General features: G+C 36.1%; 1 protein-coding gene across 1 annotated transcript in view; it reads right to left on the bottom strand.

Moving 5' to 3' along the window:
• Positions 1-3,619: 3,619 nt before the first annotated feature.
• Positions 3,620-21,900, bottom strand: part of LOC121422582 — a 54,098-nt gene continuing 35,817 nt past the window's right edge. The window contains exons 4-10 of the mRNA XM_041617732.1: positions 16,507-16,576; positions 15,461-15,679; positions 8,549-8,659; positions 7,255-7,500; positions 6,385-6,633; positions 5,393-5,650; positions 3,620-3,945 (exon numbers count right to left, since the gene is read on the bottom strand). Of these exons, the coding sequence (XP_041473666.1) occupies positions 3,620-3,945; positions 5,393-5,650; positions 6,385-6,633; positions 7,255-7,500; positions 8,549-8,659; positions 15,461-15,679; positions 16,507-16,576 (1,479 nt within the window). The remainder of the gene's footprint in view (positions 3,946-5,392; positions 5,651-6,384; positions 6,634-7,254; positions 7,501-8,548; positions 8,660-15,460; positions 15,680-16,506; positions 16,577-21,900) is intronic.

Genomic DNA, 21,900 nt, shown 5'->3' on the forward strand with positions numbered 1-21,900 from the left:
TACTAGAAGACTGACTTTAGTAGTTATATGTGTTTTTATTAGCAAGTTTATATCATTGATGATAGTGTTGATATAATTAATGTACTTTTAAAGTAATGTGTATTTAATATTGTGATGTAACTTCCGATTGCTGATGAGAGCGATAGAAGTGATGATAATATATGTAGGTTTAAAGTTATTGATGTGTTTACCAATTGATGATAAGACTAATACAAATGATGTAATCAGTGTACACCAATATAATGGATGCACTTGACTGTTATTTGAGATGTTATTTGGTTTGTTTGCTTATTAAGTTCTCTTGCAGTGCGTTTTATAAATAGTGATAAGAATGTGTTGTATGAGGCCTACATGTACATGTAAATGATGCCTCTTGCAAGTCTTGCATATTTTCCTTGTTTGAAGATGTTAAGCATTCTTTCATTTTTGTTTACTTTAGACATCATTGTTTTTGAAATGCTAGTGTTTCATATGTTAAGATACAGTTGGAAAGTATAATTTACAATGCATTTGATTCTAGGAAGGAAAGAAGAAAATGGGTCACGCCAATGTGTTATGTTGTTCAATAATCGTGTTGTAAATTATGTGATATCGATACTTAATTGTGATCGGCCTCTTGGCCGCGACGATCTCAATAAACCACACGTAACCTTGTACTCCGCTTGATTGTTGCCTTTAATAATTCATTTATTGTCTTGGCGCTACAAGTTTAAAATCTTGTCTAGGAAAGGGTGAAGGAATGTAATTCATTATCATATAGGCCTGCAAAATTGAATTGTTACATTTTAAACATGAATGGCATCAGGAAGTATTACTAATTTAATTTAAAAAATATCGAATAAGCTTTAAAAAGATTTTTAAAAATTGCCTATCATGATATTACGATGGAGATTCTGTCCCAAAAAATGCGATCCCACTCTTCATCAGTTTCTTTTATTGAAAATGCTCTTCACAGACTTCACCCATCATGCTCATGATAGAGTATTTGCCAATGGTGATTATCACTTTCTAATGTAGGGTCTATTCATAAAAATGACTTCAAACACCTATATAAATGATATATCTTGGAAGAAAATATTTTTGAAAAGGATCATATATATTGGCACCCGCTATATACCTTTTTCCTAAAGTGGTACCCCAGGCTGAAGAAAATACGGTTCGAACAGTAAACAAACAAAACACTGACAATTTGATAAAAATTGGAAATGAGTAGAAAAAACATGGTTTCTTAAAATTTGCATTAGGCCCTATTTCGGTGAAATTTATATTCATGTCTCCAGGAATATGCAATGAGGGTCTGTTGTATCATACAAAATTAGGTTTATTTAAATTTTGTCCACACAGAATATTGCTTCAAAGATCATCATTTTGTTACTCGGGCGACATACATACATTTGAGACATTTACGAGTTCATTTCAAATTTTAATAAAATCAGAAAAAAAGGGGAAATAGCTAGAGGATATGGCATTATCGTTCCATTTATTGCATATTCATGACCACATGCTGCTCAGTAATATCAGTTGCAAAATACAGTGTTTAATTTTTAATATTCAAGAATTTTGTTATTTTCATCAAATTTTGATGAATTTTAAGCAATTCGCTCATCTAATTTTACTCAATTTATTAATATATTGTTGGGTCCCGAATACCCCTTTAATCTGGTCGAGGTATATTATAAATTACTTGGTATAAGAAAGGGAAACAAGTTTTAAAGAGAGAAATTATTCACTAACATCATCACTATTGGTTCCCTTGGCACTCTTAGTGATTTGTATTAACTTTAGCGCCACCTTTAGCTTCTGCTAAGCCTTTCATTGTTAGATTATTAGGAATTCGACTAAGCTTCTGTAAGTTTTTTTTAGTGCTCTGTTAGTGAAAACAATGCGTCTAGCTGTGGTCGCCCGTGAAAGGTGTGACTGGCCTTAGCGTTCTGGTACACTAACGACGCTTCTGTGCGCTCGCCACTGGCCATTAGTGTTTATATACATCAACGAACGTAGAGGGCAGCAACACACAAGCTCTGACAAGCGTGTTGCTTTTAGGAAGGTCCACTTCGCTCAGATTTTGTGACCACCTCCGAGAGCACTTTTTTGAAAATTGTAGAGTTGATTTTTTTTCGTTTGTTCAATTTTATTATTTCTATTGATAATGAAGCCTCCAAGGATGTTAAATAATATTATTTTGTTATATTTGTATTTTTTGAAAATTGTAAGACAAAAGGTAATCATGATTCTTGTAGTTTACGTAGCAATGAAAATATATAGACTGATGACATTTGTGTTACCACTCTTCTGCTTAATTTCGCTGCCCCTACCAATCTACACAAGCTAACGCTAAGCCAAGACCGTGATGTTCTGGTCTGGCCGCGCCGAAACTTCCCCGGTCACCTAGCTGCCTCGATCGGTGCGCGAATGACATGCGGGCCGCACTGCACTGGCAGGATAACCTCGACGCGACTTGACTTAGCTAGATATGGACTTGAAGGATATAGGCTTGGTCTGTCATTAATGTGGCACTATGGCGGGTGAGGTACAAAAATATTCAAGGTTAGAATTTTACTTTTCACTTACTATTAAAATTGTGGTCTGAAAATCTAGAACAATCCTGCTCTATCCACAAATCCAACCCACATTTTGCAATCCATCAGGCAGGATCAAATACGGCCGCTAAACTTACTAGCAAAGCCAAGTCCTAGACCTAGTCTAACGTTAGACCTAATATTAGACAGAAATTATCAAGCTATGTATATTCCGAAGGGTCTTGACTGGAGAACGATCAAGGCGCAAAGGTCTATGTCACATATTTTCATACCATATTTTTACAAAAAATTGTGTTAGCATATGCATGCAGGCAACCGTACCCTACCTCAGCATTGACCGGCCCGGGGCACCGGCGCGGTCAGTGTCAGCCATGGCGCTTGTATACTCAAAAGGCGGTGCTAGTTGTTTAGGCGCATTATATGGTGCAGCGAAATTTAGATGAAGACATATCAACTTCACGTACACCTGATATCATATTAATATGCAAAGTCTTAAAGCCGTTGTCACCACCATATAAAATATTATGAAAAATACAAGAACAAATATTTTATATTTTTACGCATCATATTTGATGTAAAAACTCTTCAAGCAAAAATAATGTTAAAGAGGAAATGAAAATAAATCAACTCTACAATTTACTAAAAAAAGTGCTCTGAGAGGATTTCGGTGGTCACAAATTGAGCTTGACTAAATCCGGGTGAAATTAGCTGACTGGATTATTCATGACAGAATTTAATCCTGTTTTACTGAAGATGTACAAAAATTTGGGACAGTCATTTATTGATATATTATTTTCAAAATGTAATTATTTCTTAATATCTTATGTATCTTTAGTTTTTATTGTTTTAATCTACTTTTGTCATAATCTATTAGTTTACCTCTATTTTGCTGTCGCTCCGTTAGTGCATTGTATCGGATCATGGTTTCGTTGGCATGACTACCAAATTGTTCGAGCACTTCATTTGTATACGCGTATCGAGTGGACCTTCGTAATAGCAACACGCTTGTGTGTTGCTGCCCTCTACGTTCTTTGATATACATGTACATATATTATATCCTATCCCGGATAGGATCGTACTCACTTAATAGTTTCCGGATCGTACTCACTTAATAGTTGCAATCGTGTTCCTGTTCCTGTGCCATCAACATCGCATACGAACACCCCTTCATCGACCTTATCGTTACAATTAATCCAGATCCAGTAATAAACAAGCTCCAGGACGATTAAGTCTTGCATTTGATTGAAATCGCCTTCAGAGCTTAAATATAGGAGGGATGGCGTCTTCAATCCTGCCCGGGTGAGGACGGAATTCATTGTACTACAACGGCGTTTGGACTCGTACCAATCAGACAGACCATTAAGTAATTGGTAGCACTTCGACGATGAACATTTCCAGCTCGGATCTATGGTGGGAAAAGTATTTTTCAAACAACGGTATTTAAAAAAAACACGCCCTTACAACAGTCAGACATTTTGAAGGGGCAGACATGGCATTTAGTCAAAATTTGTATAAAAAAAGCTATAAGCGAGCGATTTTGACATTTTTCTAATACAGAAATCAGATTTTTGATAGATGTCGACAAATACTCGGGAAGTATCAACCCTTTGTTCTTTCATTTTTCTTACTATTAATCCTTTCATTCTCTTGGTCATGAACAATTTGAGGGTCCATGACCCCAACCTTTACGCCATTGTGCCTTACAAGTCTTTGGAATTCGTTATTGGGTAATTATTTGGTAAAATGGGAAAAAGTATTCTTGCTGGGTAAAATGATACTAAATACTTTGTAAACTTTATGTAACTTTGCGTTGAAATTTACCCTTTAAATTTTTTTTACCCAATAGGGAAAAATTACGCTGCAAACATACTTGTTCCCATTTTACCAAATATTGGGTAAATTTTTGCTCAATCTTTTTTAGAGTGTATTCTGAATGCCGGAAATATATAGAAGAGGGATGTAATGGAAAGTGAAAATAGGCATATAAATCATACATGGTATGCAAATACATTTTGAAATCAATATGCAAATCAGGATAGAATGTGGTAAAATCTCAATTATCATTAAAATTTAGGAAACCACGCCAATTACACCCGATCAGAGAATACTCCATACACTGCAAAAACTCCGGTGTTGATTTAACACCAGCTCGGAATCTATGTCCACACCAGAGATGTAGCGAAACAACACCAGTTTGGAATCAAACCGATGCTGTTTTAATACTAATTGGTGTTGTATAAGCACCTATCTGGTGTTAGACTAATACCAAAACCGCTGTTGTTTAACACTTCTCTGGTGTGGACATATATATAGATTCCGGGCTGGTGTTAAATCAACACCAGAGTTTTTGCAGTTTATCATCTTAAAAATTCACGACCTCCTTCCGTTTGTCTAAAGGTTATTGTGTTTGTTAAATGCTCGCGATAAGTTCAATAACATTTACATTCGAGAGAGAGAGAGGTTCGTTTTGGGTAATGGAATTAAATCAAAACATTAGGATGGAAAATATTGAACTTTAATGGTGACTTAAAGAGATGGTCCGGGCTGAAAATATTTATATCGAAATAAAGAGTGAAATTCACAGAGCAAAATTCGTTTCCAATATCTATTCGATTTATCATTATGTCTATTAATAAAGTAATAATAACAATGGACCTTGACAGCATGATGTACATGATATACATGATGTATAATCATACAAGCATTATTGTCTTGATAAGTCAGTGTCCTCTTTGATTTCTCCAAAGGGATATCCTGCAAATGACAAATTACGACAATGATGGATTTCAATAGTTAAGTTTGACCGGATGAATAACAAATCTTTGTAAGACACGACCAAAATATTCATTCACCTGCTGATCGAGCAGTGATGTTGAAGGAACAATCGGTGTTGGTTAGTCCACTGTTATCAGTAACATTGTAGACGACTGTGATGGTATTACCAACCGTGACAGTCATACCAGGCTCATGACTAGGAATAATTGATGCGATCCCTGCTTCATCCATACCTACAGGTGGTCTCCAGGTGGAAGCTTGGGTGAATTCTCCAACAGGAACCGTAATGGTCTGGTTTGTAGGACACCGCGTGACCATCGGAGGCGTGGTATCAACTATCAAGGCAAAACAAGTTCCATAGTGTTTCATCATTATCATCATCATCATCATCATCATACTCATCATCTTCATCATCATAATCATTATCGGTTATATCAATCAGAATTTGCCCTCTAGAAGGGTTACTGGCTCTCGCGCCATGACAGTCAGTCATCCTTCCACTTGCTTCTTTTCTTGACATCTTCCTCGTTCAGAACAACCTTATTGCTTTCCTTAATTGTTCACCCTTATTCAATATAGGCTTGATAAATTTGGGACACATCCACTTGTCAATTCGTGTGAAAATAGTTCTAATGTAAATAGTAAACGAATACTGACGACGGTTATGATTGCAATGAACACCAAGAATAGATTATGCAACATAGTTTTATTTGGCATATTTAGAAATCATAAAAGGTATCTCCTATTGGTCGGTATTAAAATCACACCCTAGGGATCGGACATAACACCAACAAGTGTAAAAGCAACAACCGAGGGTGTAGCAATAACACGCATAGGCATGATAGGGTGTTGAGGTGACACCGGGATTAAAAGAACCGTTGTCCTCTGAGTGCACCAATCAGCACCACATTTTTGTGGGTATATATATATTATTGTAATCCAAGATCTACGATTAACAAATCCCACTGAAGGAGAGGCGCCAGGATATATTGATAGGCAGGTCAAATCATAAGGGGACGCCTACCCCCCCCCCCCGATTCCTATCAAGAATATTTGAATGTAACCTCACCAGCATTGACGGTCACATTGAATATGCAGGATGCATTATTCCCACTCTCATCAGTAAACACGTACTCGACGACGGTTGACCCAACTACGAATTGGTCCCCCGATTCGTGGTTGTGTGAAACAAGGGCCACGTTGCCAGATACATCTGAAGCTGCTGGCTGGGTAAATGCGACTGAGGTATTGGGAGTACCCAGCTCGACAGAAGTGATGATGTCTTCAACGCACCTCACATCTGGCGGAGTTGTGTCCACTATAGCAAAGAATGATATAGATGATATTTTCGTCAATAGCACATACATTGCACACATTCGGGTTTTAAGAACGGACTTTGGGATTCGAATCTTGCCATATTATTGACTTTGCGAATATTTACGAGTACAACAAAGTACAACAGTTGTATCAGACTTTTAAACCTGTCGCTCTGTTAAGAGATTTCATTTTAAAATGTTGGGGGGGGGGGTTTCTTATTCAAATATAATGGCCACATCTAGACTACAGGATACCACAGGCCGTTGTTTTTTCGCTTTAAGAATCGGTTTCTGCGCAATTAGAACATAATTTCCCGCTTCTCCTTGACACAAATTAGATGGCACACATCAGACCAAGTCCTGATTATTTGACCATTTCTTTGCCTTAAATTGTTTGGGGGAAACATCTCTGAGACGTCGCTCCAACTATATCATATACATATATATACAAAGTCTCCCAGACGTCGCAGCGACTACTAGAAGACATTTTTCAGCAATATCCACGCAGGAACAGGGCAGTGTAATTTTGTCTAGAGACGTTTCCTCAGTGAGACTGAACAAACTTGTTCATGTTGTTTCTGAGAGGTTACAAAGACGTCTCTTTCAGTAAGATAGGGATTTACCGTAATGGATGTTGATGTTAAAGGAACAAGATTCGTCAACCCATCCACTCTCGTCACCAACTGTGTAGCCGACTTTCACAGTCTCAGTAGTAATCTTAAAGAAGTGTCCAGGATGGAGGTTGGCTCTAACGGTGAGTGTACCCATTGTGTTGGTGGTTTTAGGTGGAACCCAGTACGCCGCCGTACATAAACTCCCAAGTTCTACCGTATGGTTGAAGTCTGGAGGGCAGTCGAACACAACCTGGGCTGGAACGAGATCAGGTGTGCAGAACTTAGACTTTGCAGCAATTAAAGATCTTCTATTTGAAATTCTCAAAGGAAATTTTTTAATGGACTCTGATTTTCTCATATTAATTATATCTTTTCAACTGGAATAATACAATTCCAGAATGCGCCCATGCGCCTTCCATCGTGTTCACAATCTGAAATACTCTTTGAATTTCTTTTCACACTGCCGAAATGGCCAGGTTTAAAATTGTGAGTCTTAATTCACAGGGTCCACTATGTAAACGCTCCCACTCTAGAGGGGTCCAGTTGCCCATGGTGTGAAATTATATTCGCTTTTTTTTTCTTCTTTTAAATTTTTTTATTACTGCATGTTAACATCCTATCATGGAAATAGAATAGGGAGGGGAAACCTGACAAAATATTTGTTTATGGTATTTTGAAATACAAGTTTGATTCTGAAAGCCAATGGACGAGCATGGTGTCCACCTAAACATCACAGCCCTGCCCCCCCCCCCTCCGGACCTATATTCTCGTATCTATTCGGCAGCTTAAATACGTCGTATAACCTTCTATTGATGTAAGGAGGCAATCTCGGTCATTTCTTATTTCTACTCTTCATATTACCCAGGTATAAATGATATTTCCATAATGTCTGGCAAAAATATTTACCTTGCAAAATAAGCGGACTATTACCAGAATACTGCTAGTGAGCAGTACAACGACTTGATATAAATTAACAATAATTTCCCTTTATGCTTGGCTTTTATTTTTACATTTTTACCAGTCCCACACATTTGTATAAAGGAAAAAAATGATCCATGAATCCTAGGGACTATCGTATACTTGAGGAGGGGGTAGGGGCTGACATATTTTGATGGCCTTTTTTTTAATCGACAGAAAAGTGTTTTGGAAAATGGCAATGACCTTTGACCTCTTTTCAATTCTATTTTTAGTTGTCAGAATTTTTTACTCCTTTGACGAGGTTTTTCAGGTACTTGTTCTAGGTACCATTTATTTTAGGTACTTATCGTAAACCAAAGCTTGTAGAATGAATATAATTTCCTACTTGTTACTGTCTCTTCGCAGTACCGTCCGGTGAATAAAGGTGGACAGTGGCAGACGAAACCTGTGATTGTCTCCTCGCACCAGCCGTTTTCACATGGATTACTTACGCAATCTGTGGATGAAATGAAACACAATTATAATTTACTAAGCCTATTTTGGTTACCCTTACAGCCAATCAAAGCTCGTCGTTTAACGTTCACTGTGTTTCTTAGGTTCTTTTTTTTATACATTGCTCCGTTCTGGCGATCTGTTTATTCATGCTATTTTGCTCTTTAATCCGTTTTAATGCTATTTTGCAATCTTAATTTGGGGTAAAGAAAATTTGGTTTTCGTGTTGTTGTTGCTCCTTTTTACTTTTTAAACACTATAAGCATTATGGACTAGATCGTGAAAATTTTGCAACAGAAACGAATGCATAAATAGTTTTTTTTTCTGCCATAATTGTTTACAACACGGCATAATTTAACATTAACATGTTTCCATTACAACAAGGAAATAAAAAAGACATTGCATAATGACGGAAAGATGTTTGAACATGCACCTATACACGTATAATGAAAGAAGGTGAATAATCTACACTAAAGGTTCCCTCAGAACATCAGGTAATATCATCCAAAATATTATTCTTTAGACATGTGAGTTACCATTTTACAATTTGCTCCCCTGATTTATATAAACAAATATCCTGCATATCATTTTCAAAGAAAGAGTGAAGGGTGTGGGAATAGTTAAAGGTCAATTCCACCCCAGAAAACACTTGATTTAAATAAATAGAGAAAAATCAGACATGAATAACGCTGAAAACTTCATCAAAATCGGGTGTAAAATAAGACTAGAAATTTGACGTGTCCAAAGGACACAGATGCCCCCGCTTAACGCGATCATAAATTAATTCAATATGATTGAACTTAATATCGTGCAGAAACCAATATGCATACAGATAATGAACAAATTCAGACCTTTGACCTAAAGACTCACCCTTTCCATAATAACCTCTTACAAAAGATATGACAGTCAAGTTATTTGATGTGACCTGACTGTATTTTGGTGTCATCTACCCAGACACCAAACATTTTTAATATCTGGTGAATATTTCCAAAGCTATGCGGAAATCAACTCGCACAATTAATGAGCTGTGACCTTAGACCTTTAACCTGCGGACTCAGAATTAGAACTTAGCCTGGATTTTGGTGTCATCTACCTACACACCAAATTTTTTGAAATACGTTAATTTTTCATAAGTTATCATGCGGAAACCAACTCGCATATTTGATGAGCTGTGACCTTTGACCTTTGGACTCCGAATTCGAACTAAGCCTGTATTTTGGTGTCATCTACCTACACACCAAATTTTTTTGGTGTGTAGGGCGGGCGGATGGATGGACAGGGGCAACGCTTAATGCCCCCTCCAGACTTCGTCTGCGGATGCATGAAAATTAACTCACTAAATGTTTCTTATGTTTCTTATTGTTTGAATTACATAATAGGTAATTTTTTTACGAATTTGACAATTAGGACCTAAATGCCTAAACCACATGTCAAAATAATGGAATTCCACGTGTTCATGCAGGGAGGAATGAAAATTCCTTTCACATGACAATGACGAGAAAATCAAAATATTTCATATAATAAACTACAAAAAGAAATAGTGAGTGGGTGATGTCATCGGTCTTCTCATTTGCATACCGAACAGGATGAGCATGTAACTGTTTTGTGAAATTAAGCGAAGCTTTAAAATATTATACTTTTCTTATTTTAAATCAAATTTTTAAGAAAATTTTCAGTGAAATGCTGTCTTCTCTTTTTATTCAAATCAGCTTTTTGTTGAGGTGGACTTGTCCTTCAAGGTTGTATGTGAGTGTATGTAGCTGTGTGTGGTTGAGTGCGTGTGTTTTGTGTGTATGTATCAAAGGGCACGTGGTTTAACGTTGAAAATCATCTGATGCCCGGGGTTTCACAAAAAAATAGGACCGTGGTAACTTTGTCCTTATTGTTACTACGACGGATTATGTTTGGCTGGTAAGTCATGTTACCATGGTAGTTGCCAGTTACCCTAGTTGGATACGATATGGATATGATGGATACCTGCGCATTGCAAATGTTCATATTATGATTATTATCATCATTAAGAAAAGCAATGAAAAGTAAACTACACACCCGTACCCTCACACATTTGATATTTGAATAATAATTCAGCCTGTATTATGATAAAAACTAAGAAATCAAATAAAGGGTTCCAAAAAATGAATAAAACCATTTTCCGTGTGAGAGAGTCTCTAACAAAAGAAATTATTATTTGGAGGCTATCTAGCTAATCAAAGTGGGCATGTTAATGCAAGTGACAAATAAAAGGGTATAAGGGATATGAGCCCATAAAAAGCTTAAGAATCCATTAATTTATCTTTATACATATAATGCCCGATGTTATTAAGATGATCACTTATAGATATTAATGCGTATTATTTTCATTTTCAAATTAGACTGATTACTGCTTTGAATGTCATTTTATTAAGAAATGAAGGCTATACAGGGGCATATTTAGTTTGACCATGTTAGTAGCTCCATGGTTTGACTGACTGTTCTGAACGTAGAATGGAATTGATTTTCCGTATCATAATGCGTAACACTTCATATCAACGTGCTCATGGTGATTATAATACGCAGATGTACAATGTTGATTTGTCATCATCGCTCAACCTTGGATGATTACACTTATTCAATATTTCAACATGAGAAAGAAAGGAAAAATGAAATGAAAGGAACTTTTATATTCTGAGACAATAACAAGCAAGTAAATGTAATTGAACAAGAACTCATCAGCATGACGATTTTGCTCGGTGATGTGTGGTTTGTAATTACTGTAATTACAATTGTACCCTGAATACACAACCAGTCCTCGATACCGTCTAAATTGCGACAGATCAAACAAAATTAATGTTGGCCCTATGGTATTTATCATGACAAATAGAGAGCAGTGTTAAATAAATTTGAAAGTGATCTTTTCATGATCGGAGAATTACTAACTAAAGGAAATCTCATCTTTTGAGCTGTAACCACAACAAAACCCGTCTTACAAAGAGTTGCAATCGATCCAATCAATATCAGCTAAATGGAGATCATCATTGTCATAATTTCTATACAGGAAATTTGCAAAAACGTCTTTTATAACCAAAAAGGAACACACCAAACTATCAAGACAACGATAAATGTACGAGTAGACATCTAGAAACAACATCTAGAAAGCATTTTCAGCAAACATGCATTGTAGATGTTGGCGTTGCTGGCTTTCCATAGTTGTTGTTTGGCAAACCAAACCCACACATACACACCCACCACACTTTTACACACACACCCTTTCATGCACACTATCATTACCTTGATCCACTCGTCTCCCCCAGTCACAATGGAGAAACCTACTCCAGGTCCCCGTCTTACAAAGAGTTACGATTGATCCAATTGTAACTCTTTGGAAATCCATCAGTGTCATAACCTTTTCTCCAGGAAATTTGCAAAATATCCTTTGTATACAAAGGAGATCACACCAAATTGTCAAGAAATCAATTAATTTATGGATGTACATTCATATTTAGATTTTTTCTTTAAATAAACATGCATTTTATATGTACTTTGCTGGCTTACCATAGTTGCGATTTATTGGATCAATTACAACTCTCTGTAAGATTGGCCCCCAGGTCCCCGTCTTAAGATTTATGATTAATCTGATCAACCTCAACTGTATGAAAATCCATAATTATGCCATAATTTTTTCTACTGAATAATTACACAAATTCATTTGCAAACGAAAAGAAGCAGACTGAATTTTCAAGAAAAATTTGAATGCATAAATCATATATCTAGCAAATATTTTGAACAAACGTTCATTTTAGATTATTTATTTATTTCAATATATTTAACCAGGGTAGCCCACTCAGCAATAAACTGGTCTCCCGTGGGGCCCTGGAATACATGATAAAAACAAGTATAAAAACATTCAAATACATGTAAAATATACACAGAAATATTCTAAATAACATGACTCATATCATAACAGAAAACATAGTAGCAAACATACGACTTCGTTAAAAGCGTGATACTAATTAACAAAATTACACACGAAGCAGTACATATAAATAAAATAAAGTAGATAGACATAAAAAGTTGATTTCAAATTTAAGAGGCAATAATAAAACTTAGAATTTAAAAAGATGCACTTTAAGTTTCTGTTTAAAGATTGATAAAGATTTTGACTGTTTCAAATTACTGGCAAGTTGTTCCAAAGTAAAATCGCTGAGTAAAATAAAGAGTTTAAAAATTTCGGTATGAGTTTTTGGGGTGATCAAATTATCTTTTGCTGCATATCTAGTATTAAAACAATGAGAATCACTTGCAAAAGTAAACACATTACGATAATATTCCGATGACATACCGTTGATACATCTATACACAAAAATACACTTAAAATAGGTAACGCGGTCATTGAATGGGAGCCATTGGAGTTCACAAAACATTTCTTTGGAGGGGGTATAAAAATTACATTTCAGGATTAATCTAGTAGCTCTTTTTTGAAGCTTAAATATACGATCTGCATATTGAAACGCAACCCCCAGATTTCACAGCAGTAATCAAGGTGTGATTGAACTTAACATAGGTGTAGAGTCTTGAGGCCTCACCCGTCTTAGGGCCTCACCCGTCTTAGCATACCTAAGCTGGCATACACCTTTTTACATACATTGTCAATTTGGTATAACCACGATAGGTGTTGATCAATGATGACTCCAAGACATTTAATCTTTGTACATCGTTCTATAACATCTCCATTAAATTTGATTATTACATTTTCCATAGAAAAATTAGATAGCTTTTGCGGTGTCCCTATTAACATGAACTTTGTTTTATCCGTGTTAAGTTTGAGTTTATTTACGTTTAACCATTCTTTTAAGTAATTCATATCATATTGAATATCTTGTGCAGACGTACTGTGAACGAATAATGTGGTGTCGTCTGCGTACATGGTAATACTATTATGTTTCATGGCATGAACCAAATCATCGATGTATATTAAGAAAAGGAGCGGCCCAAGGATGGACCCTTGCGGTACTCCTAGCGAAACAAATTGCTCATCCGAGAAAGTGCCTCGTACAGCTACTCTTTGGGTTCTATCATTGAGATAAGAATTAAACCACGTAACCACTTTATCTGAACATCCAATACGACGTAATTTGACCAACATAACCTGAGTATCGACAGTGTCAAACGCACGCTTTAGATCAACGTAAATTGCACCTATTATTTCCCCAATGTCAATGAAGCGTAACCATTGATCTGTAAGCGAACCCAATGCTGCAGAGGTCGAATGTCCAGGTCGAAAACCGAACTGTGAATTACTTAAGATATCATGTGGGTTAAAAATGAATATAATTGTTTGTAAACAATCTTTTCTATCAGTTTACTTACAACAGGCAAAATTGCAATCGGTCTATAATTGCATATCAAATTAATTTCCCCTTTCTTAAACAATGGACAAATCTTAGAACTATTCCATTCTTCTGGATAAACTCCCTCGTTTAATGACATATTAATCAATTTTGTTATTTGAGGGGTTATTTCTGTTTTAGCATATTTTAGTTGTGAACTACTAATGTCATCAACGCCAGTTGATTTATTGATGTCTAATTTCGATAAAAGATCAGCTATGACATCTTCAACCATTTCAAAATCAAATCTAAAAAGAGGAACATGCTTTCTTACATTATCTGTTTCATTACAGTCGAGTGTGGAAAGACTCTCTCTCTGGAGTTCAGGATATCTTACAGATTCAACGAAATAATCATTGAATGCGTTACTTATGATTTTGTCATCACGACAGAAAACATTCTTTATTTCAAAAATATTAGGAATAAGTGATTGTTTTTGTGGTAATAAGACCTTTAGATATTTCCACATTTGTTTAAAATTATTTGCAGAATTACGAATATTAGAAGTGAAATAATTTCTTTTAGATTTTTCCATTAAGATGTTGACATCATTACGCAGTTTTTTGTAATTCTTCCAAATACACAAGGTCTGGCTTTCATCGTGATCTTTTGAATTTTTTCCCCTTTAAAAATTTTTGATGCACCGAATCTCGATTTCTCATTAACTTTATTATATCTGGCGTTATCCATGAAACAGTCTTTTCACGTACTCGTAAATGCTTTAGTGGTGCTATTTCCTCAATAGTTGAAACAAAAATGTCTTTCCATTTATTCCAATACATGTTGACGTCAGAGATTGCTTCAAGATCAGACCAGGGTGAATCCCGGACTTTCTGAAGAAAATCATCTGATCTCAATTGTTCCTTAGAACGAAATTTAATTACCCTATTAGAATGTGTTTTAATGTTGACGTTGCTGGCTTCCCATACTTAAGATTGATCGGATCACTCCCAACTATTTGCGAGATGTAGTCCAGAACGATTAAACCCATTACGTCATGTCTAATGACATACCATTGGTCGGTTTGGAATCGGATTCGTTGGTGTGGCTTTAACCATAAGATATTAATTCGTTAGAATCGTAAATTATTTATTTGTAAACAAAAGTTCTATATATATATCATTACGACCCAGTGTTTTTTTTGTGTGTGTAATGAAACTACGTTTATTTAGGGGCTTGCCTTTTGTACAAGCTTTGTTTTTATTTCGGCAAGACCCTCCGTTTTACCTTTAAATACAAATGTCATATTAGGTTATTTTATTTATTGAATTGTGTTCCTTAAGTCTAAGATTATGTTATATATATCTTATTATGTTTTGCAATATTTTCGACCTTGTCATGTTATGTTTATCATACTTATGTTGTGAAACGGAAATCAATAAAATAAAATCAATCAATTCCCTCCCCCTCCCAAGGTAAATGATCTATCAAAAACTCACCTGGAATTCTGCAGATACGTAACCCCGGTGAAATGTCGTTCTTTCTACCTTGGTAACAGCCAGAAACAACTGGAGAAATCGGGATCAACTTGGGGACAGTCTCCAACCTACCCGACCCAGGTTGTTCTCTCTCGGAACACGATTCAAACATTGGTAATGTGTAGTTGATTCGATTGCCATCCTTGCACGAGTAATCCGCCGCAGCTAAAGCAAGATAGACTGCGGGGGAGAAGAAAGGGGATGAGAAAATAATAATGAAGACACTTCAGGCGCTGATCCAGAATTCGACTTTCATGGGGTGCAAATCTGTCCAAAAATATGACAAGCAAAAGATTTTAAAAAGGGTCCCCAAAGGATCATCACTCAGTTTTGGTCAGTCCGTCTCCCAATTAACGGGGTGCAGCATAATACAATAATTATTTTCAAATTTGACTGGCCGCGCCCGCACCTTTTGCCCACCCATGGATCTGCGCCAGCACTTGCTATAGTCATGAGAGTTCTTTGTTGAAAATCAGGAACGTCAGATGATACTTAAGACAAAATAATCAAACCCTGAAATATCCATCATCTGAATTAATCCACTGACGGACACCTTGATATGTTGTTGGGTTGAAACTTATAAGAAATTAACAACCGTAATAAAAGGAACAAAACACTAAAACTTCAGAAAAATGGCATCATGAATACCCCCCCCCTCTCTTTAAGTATGCTGGGTTGGTTTATGATGCCACGTCAACTTTTTTGCTTTCTATTTTTCAATATCAGGATTTCATGCTCAATAATCTGATATATATAATTTTGAAATTATGCGAAATTCATAGTTTTTTAAATGATTGTATTGAAGTTATCTCTCCAGGTTAGTTACAACGATGAAAATTATTCATAGGGCCTCTCATGTATGGGGTGAATTCCGATTTTATACTTGGCGCAGAAAGCGAATATGCTTTGAAATACCCATACTCGCATACTTTACTCCGTAGAGGATAATCACTGGTTAGAATTTTTTGAATACTGAAATCCCTCTTAAACTTGAAAATACAAAATACCTGTTATTACATGCGGGATCAATGGCTGAACCACAGTGGTGAGCCTAAATTCTGGAACCATTTTGCATGCCTAGTGAGAGAGAGAAAAAAGGGAAAGTTACAATTCAAAGATTGAAGTACAGAAGTGAAGTAGGTAAACTAGCTTAATTTCTCGGTGATGCCAACATACGCCTATCATAATACGCACTTTTCTTTTTTTGTACTATCAATGTAAACATACAGGTATATATACATGCAATATCAAACACTGCATGATGAGTAAAGAAAAAACACACTAAATGATAGACATAAATGAATAAAGCAATGAAGATCTGTACTCACGTTGCACACACAAGAGATATCAGATCACCATCATCTCGTTGGTACGAGGATCCTTATGAAGCTGAATTTTTTTTCACCCCCTTGATCGTGTTATAGTGATGAGATAAACTGACGTAAACTGCGGACTGGGACTGGACTTTGTCGTCGATTATAAAGTATACTTGCTCTTTGTGCGCCGGATTAATTTAGACGGCATGTTCGTCTGATGGTTCTCCGCAATCAACTTTCATCGATACATAATCATGATCATTATAAGTAGTAATCATATAGCACGCGCAATGCTAATTTGTTACTTCGGATAAAAACGAAGAAGAACACCAACACAATTCAAGTGCTGTCGTGCTTAAATAATTAAAGTGCAGCTCTCCATTTCATCACCATAATGGATTGCATCGATAGATTGAGTTGCGTAATGAACCAACATTTTGAGGGTGCCAAACGTGGCAAATTGGCAAATTTTGATACAAAACTTTAATTTGGTAATAAATCTTGACATGATATTAAGAAAATGATCCCCCCCCTTTCATTTCCTTCATCTTTTCTATTCGAGATTTTTTTTAATGGGGGAGTGGGAAGGTTCCATGGCCCCAAAAGCCAATGGATAGATTGTATTTCAGTCTGTGTAATTCGTCTATAATAGGACAATAGCGTGTGTGTTATGATTGTTCATATAATAATAATAATGATAACGGTATATTTACTCAGGGTGACCACTGCAGTTCGGAAAACTGGCTTCCTAGCGGGCCCTGCTATTATGATTACCTCGGCTACCTAGCTGGCGCTCAAGCAGTTGAGGGATTTCTACGTACCGGGTACCCATTCACCTCACCTAGGTTGAGTGCAGCACAATGTGGGTGAATTTCTTGGTGAAGGAAGAACGCCATGGGTAGGAATGGAACTCCCATCCATAGAACATAGAACATAGGAATAGAACTCCCATCCCAATATCCATAGGGGATCCACGCTCTACAAGCAATGCTTTTTTAGTGGATCCCCTCATTTCCATATACGCTTTTTTATACAAGCGTTTGTTATATAATTATGCTAAGTTAAAAATTATTTTGTATTCGTACTTTGATTTGTATGTGTATTCGATTTATATTTGTTTTGGAAATGAAATAAACTTCTTGAATCTTGAATCCCATCTCTCAGATTGAAAGACGAGAGTCATAATTACTAGACTACTACGCCTGCACATTGACAGAATAAAATGATGAAATTCCAATACTATAATTTTGTTACAATATATGAGTGTGACACTTAACTGGTCTGATGAACAGTTCTCAATATAGGCTTGCCATGAAATATTTCTATAATACTGACTGGCGTTGAGGGGAACATCAAATGTACTGCCAGCAAAAAAATCACATTGGCCCGAGTTTTTAGACGAGGGCAATATGGGTCTTTTAAGGGCAATTTATTTGATGTTCCCTGAATAAGAGTCACTCAATAGTTTTATTTTCATCCAAATCAGACATCTAGAGCAAAAGTCATGATAATGGTAATAGTTCTTTTAAGAATACAGTTCTTTTGTGTCATCAGGGTCTAGGCTCTGCATGAAATAAATAAATGAAAGTATTTATACACTCCCTCAAATTAGGAATATGACGTCATGGGACGTCTGGATTCATTCATTTGCAGGTATGCCATTTTCAACAAATTTCCGATTATCAGGTATTCTCACTCGGTATATCTTATTCGAAAAGAAAACACAATAACAACAAATTACGATGGGGGGCTCCAAAGCGCCCCCCGAACCCCACTTGACTTCGAACTATTACGAATGTACATCGTAAGGGTTTTTTTTTCAGACTAATAAATGCCCTCCAGGATGTGTATTATTCGTTTCATAGTCACATCGTCCAATACACCTCACACACCCACGCACACTCCCACACAAATAACTGTAAATCATGTAATTTGTCAAGTTCACATAGAGACTTGCAATCAAGTGCAATTCACATTTAGGTCTGAAGTTCAGTCTCAAGTCTTCTTAAATGTGCTGCATGTAAACAGAACGCGTTTATTAGTGATTTTCTCTTATTAAACATGGTCTATCATTATTTTGAAGATTGCAATCAGTTGAAAATACAGCGCTACAGACATAATGTTATTGATCATTATCATTGATTATAGATTTATTCATTTCAACTAGGATGACATAATCATAAAAGTGAGATGAAAAGTAACAAAAGCACCCTGACAGGATCAGCCGAGGCCCGAGATGGCTTGATCCATACCAACAAACGTAGAGGGTCGTGTGGTCTAGTGATTAGAGCACTTTTAGAGGACTCATAATCTAAAGGTTGCATTATGAGTTTGAATCCAAAATCTTCCATATTCTCCACTTTGATAAAAAGACCCGAGAGTAACATTTGTCGTCTATAAGGTCAGCCACTATGACTGATTAACAAACACGTAAAATGATTAACCCTGGGTAACTGACTACATACCAACTTGGCGTTTACCAGCAAGAGGGTGTTCCGCAGAGTTCTTAAGTGACCATAAACAGAAACGGAAACTTTTTGCAGACATATCTGCTAAGTTTTGACGCCCTCGGGCGTTCGTTGATCTAAACCTTCGTAACCTGCTAAAATACACTTATCAAACAGACATACAATAAGCTATAGATTACGTAAACCGCTGCTAGAACACTGAAATCACAAGAGACATCGTAAAACTAATACTAAAAATGAAAAATACAAATAGGTTTAAAATTAAGATGTATGAGCTACAAATAAATACTAAACTCTATTGATTTACATGAAAAATACATAACACTTAATATTAGTAGTATAGGAATATATATATTGTTCATACAGTTTATAACTTCTTAGTTAAAGGATAGCCCCTGAGAATAGAATTCAAACCATGTCAATGAATACATGTTTTTAAAAATAGACGATTTAACCTCTTGAAATATTAATGGAATTACCCGTTGACACTTAGATTTTAATATGAAATCCTACAATACAAGCAAAAGAAAACACCAAAACGGAGTATATAGAAACAGTGGATTTATTTTATACAAATAAAAGTTATTTTCCATAAGTCTAAAACTAGTGGGGTCCAGGGTTGCATCCTCCCGAAAGATCCGCTAGATCAACGTTCGAAATATTTTAATGAAATTCTCGCTATTGACACAAACCAAAAATTCCCAAAATATAGCTCACGCATGCAGTAACAATGATCCATGGTGTGACACAGTAAACATTAAAAGACAAGTCCACCCCAACAAAAAATTGATTTGAATAAAAAGAGAAAAATCTAACAAGCATAACACTGAAAATTTCATAAATAATAAAGTTATGACATTTTAAAGTTTCATTTCACAATATAGTTCTAGGCACATCCTGGTCGGTATGCAAATGAGAAGACTGATGACATCACTCACTTTTTTGTATTTTATTATATGAAATATGATTTATTCCCATTTTCTCCTCATTGTTCTTGAAACAAAGTTTCATTCCTCCCTGAACATGCGGAATTATCATCGCCTTAATATTTTATGGTTCAGTCATGCAGGTTGGTCCTTATTGTCAAATCTGTAAAAAATGAAATATTATATATTTCAAACAATAAAAAACAAAAGAAATAGTGAGTGAGGGACATCATCGACTCTGCAATTTGCATGTCATTGAGTTGTGCATATAACTGTTTTGTGATACATAAGCGAAACTTTAAAATTTTCAACATTATGCTAGTAAGATTTTTCTCTATTTATTCAAAACAACATTTATCTGAGGTGGACTTGACCTTTATCCAGAGAATTGTTAGTACAATTTCATGCAGTAACCTCTGCTAGCTTGAAGGTAAGAACAGTATTCCGTAAGAAGAATAAAGCATCAGTAGAATTAACATGCATGGTAAATAGGCTAAATCAGACATAGCATTGTTGTTCTGGCGTATGATAAACACTTGATAGTTTCTACCAACCATTCCCTGTCGAAATTAGAATTCTATACCAGACAGAGAACTTAGATTTGATCCCGACGTTTAATTCACGAGGTACTCCCCGATAGTGCTTGTTTCCATGGTAACTGTACCGTTATTCTGGTCCACTTCGTAAGAGGCCGTGAATATGACTGCAAAGAATGCAACGGACATGTACAGAAATTTAAACACAGCAAGACCCCAACCTGAAATGGTCTCACACGTGCAAAATCCACAAAGTTTCTTCCTCCAACGAGGTGTTCGACGTCCGCTCCCGTCTCCAATGTCTACGTCACACTTGTCACACCACCCACATTTACAGCAATGACAGCACCAACGTAATACCTGTACAATGGGGTAAATAAAGGGGTTGAAATGGGATGTTGCAGGTTGCACGGGCCTAATCACCACTGGCAGGCAAAAGATATTCATTCGACACAACCCATTGCTCAATTTTTAAACTTGATATTGCTAATTGACAAAAATGAATGAGTATGACTGACAATCTAACACTGATTCTAGGGAGGGTACCTACTGAACTAATTTTTCCCAAATTGGAAAGATATATCACCACTATTGAACTATGTTTTATTTGCGGAGGAATTAGGCTAATTTTACTCTCTCAAGTGATTAATTTGATCCCGTCAGGTGTGGTCTTCATAAATGCTGATTTATTTTTTAAATGAGCCGGTCGAGGTACCTTTTTCTGGTCAGATATGGAACGTCTGACATTTATCCTTTCCACTGGTAGTAAACATTCAACCCTCGAATTTCCTCCTTAATTTTAATGGTTTCTTTTAAGTCCCACTTAAACACACGAGTCTATGGGAAATGAATTAGGCCTGTGAGCCCTATATCAAGACGATGGCCCTATTACAAGGGGAATTCCCTTGTGGATGAAACACCAGCCCAAACTCTTCAGTAGCAAATTATTTTCACTAGAATGCATGTTTCAATCATCAAGAGGTCCAAAACTGAACATAATGGTTATGTGCAAGTCTACAGAGGGGGTATATCAGGTAACAAATTGTGATTAATACATCATCTGTGTTTGTATACCGAGGCTAGGCTGTGTAGTCTATTGTTAGTCTCTGCGTTGCATGTTTTTGTACACCAACGAGCACTGCTGTATTTGTGTAT

This window comes from Lytechinus variegatus, chromosome 10 (genome assembly GCF_018143015.1).
Source record: "Lytechinus variegatus isolate NC3 chromosome 10, Lvar_3.0, whole genome shotgun sequence".
In the NCBI taxonomy this organism is placed as follows: domain Eukaryota; kingdom Metazoa; phylum Echinodermata; class Echinoidea; order Temnopleuroida; family Toxopneustidae; genus Lytechinus; species Lytechinus variegatus.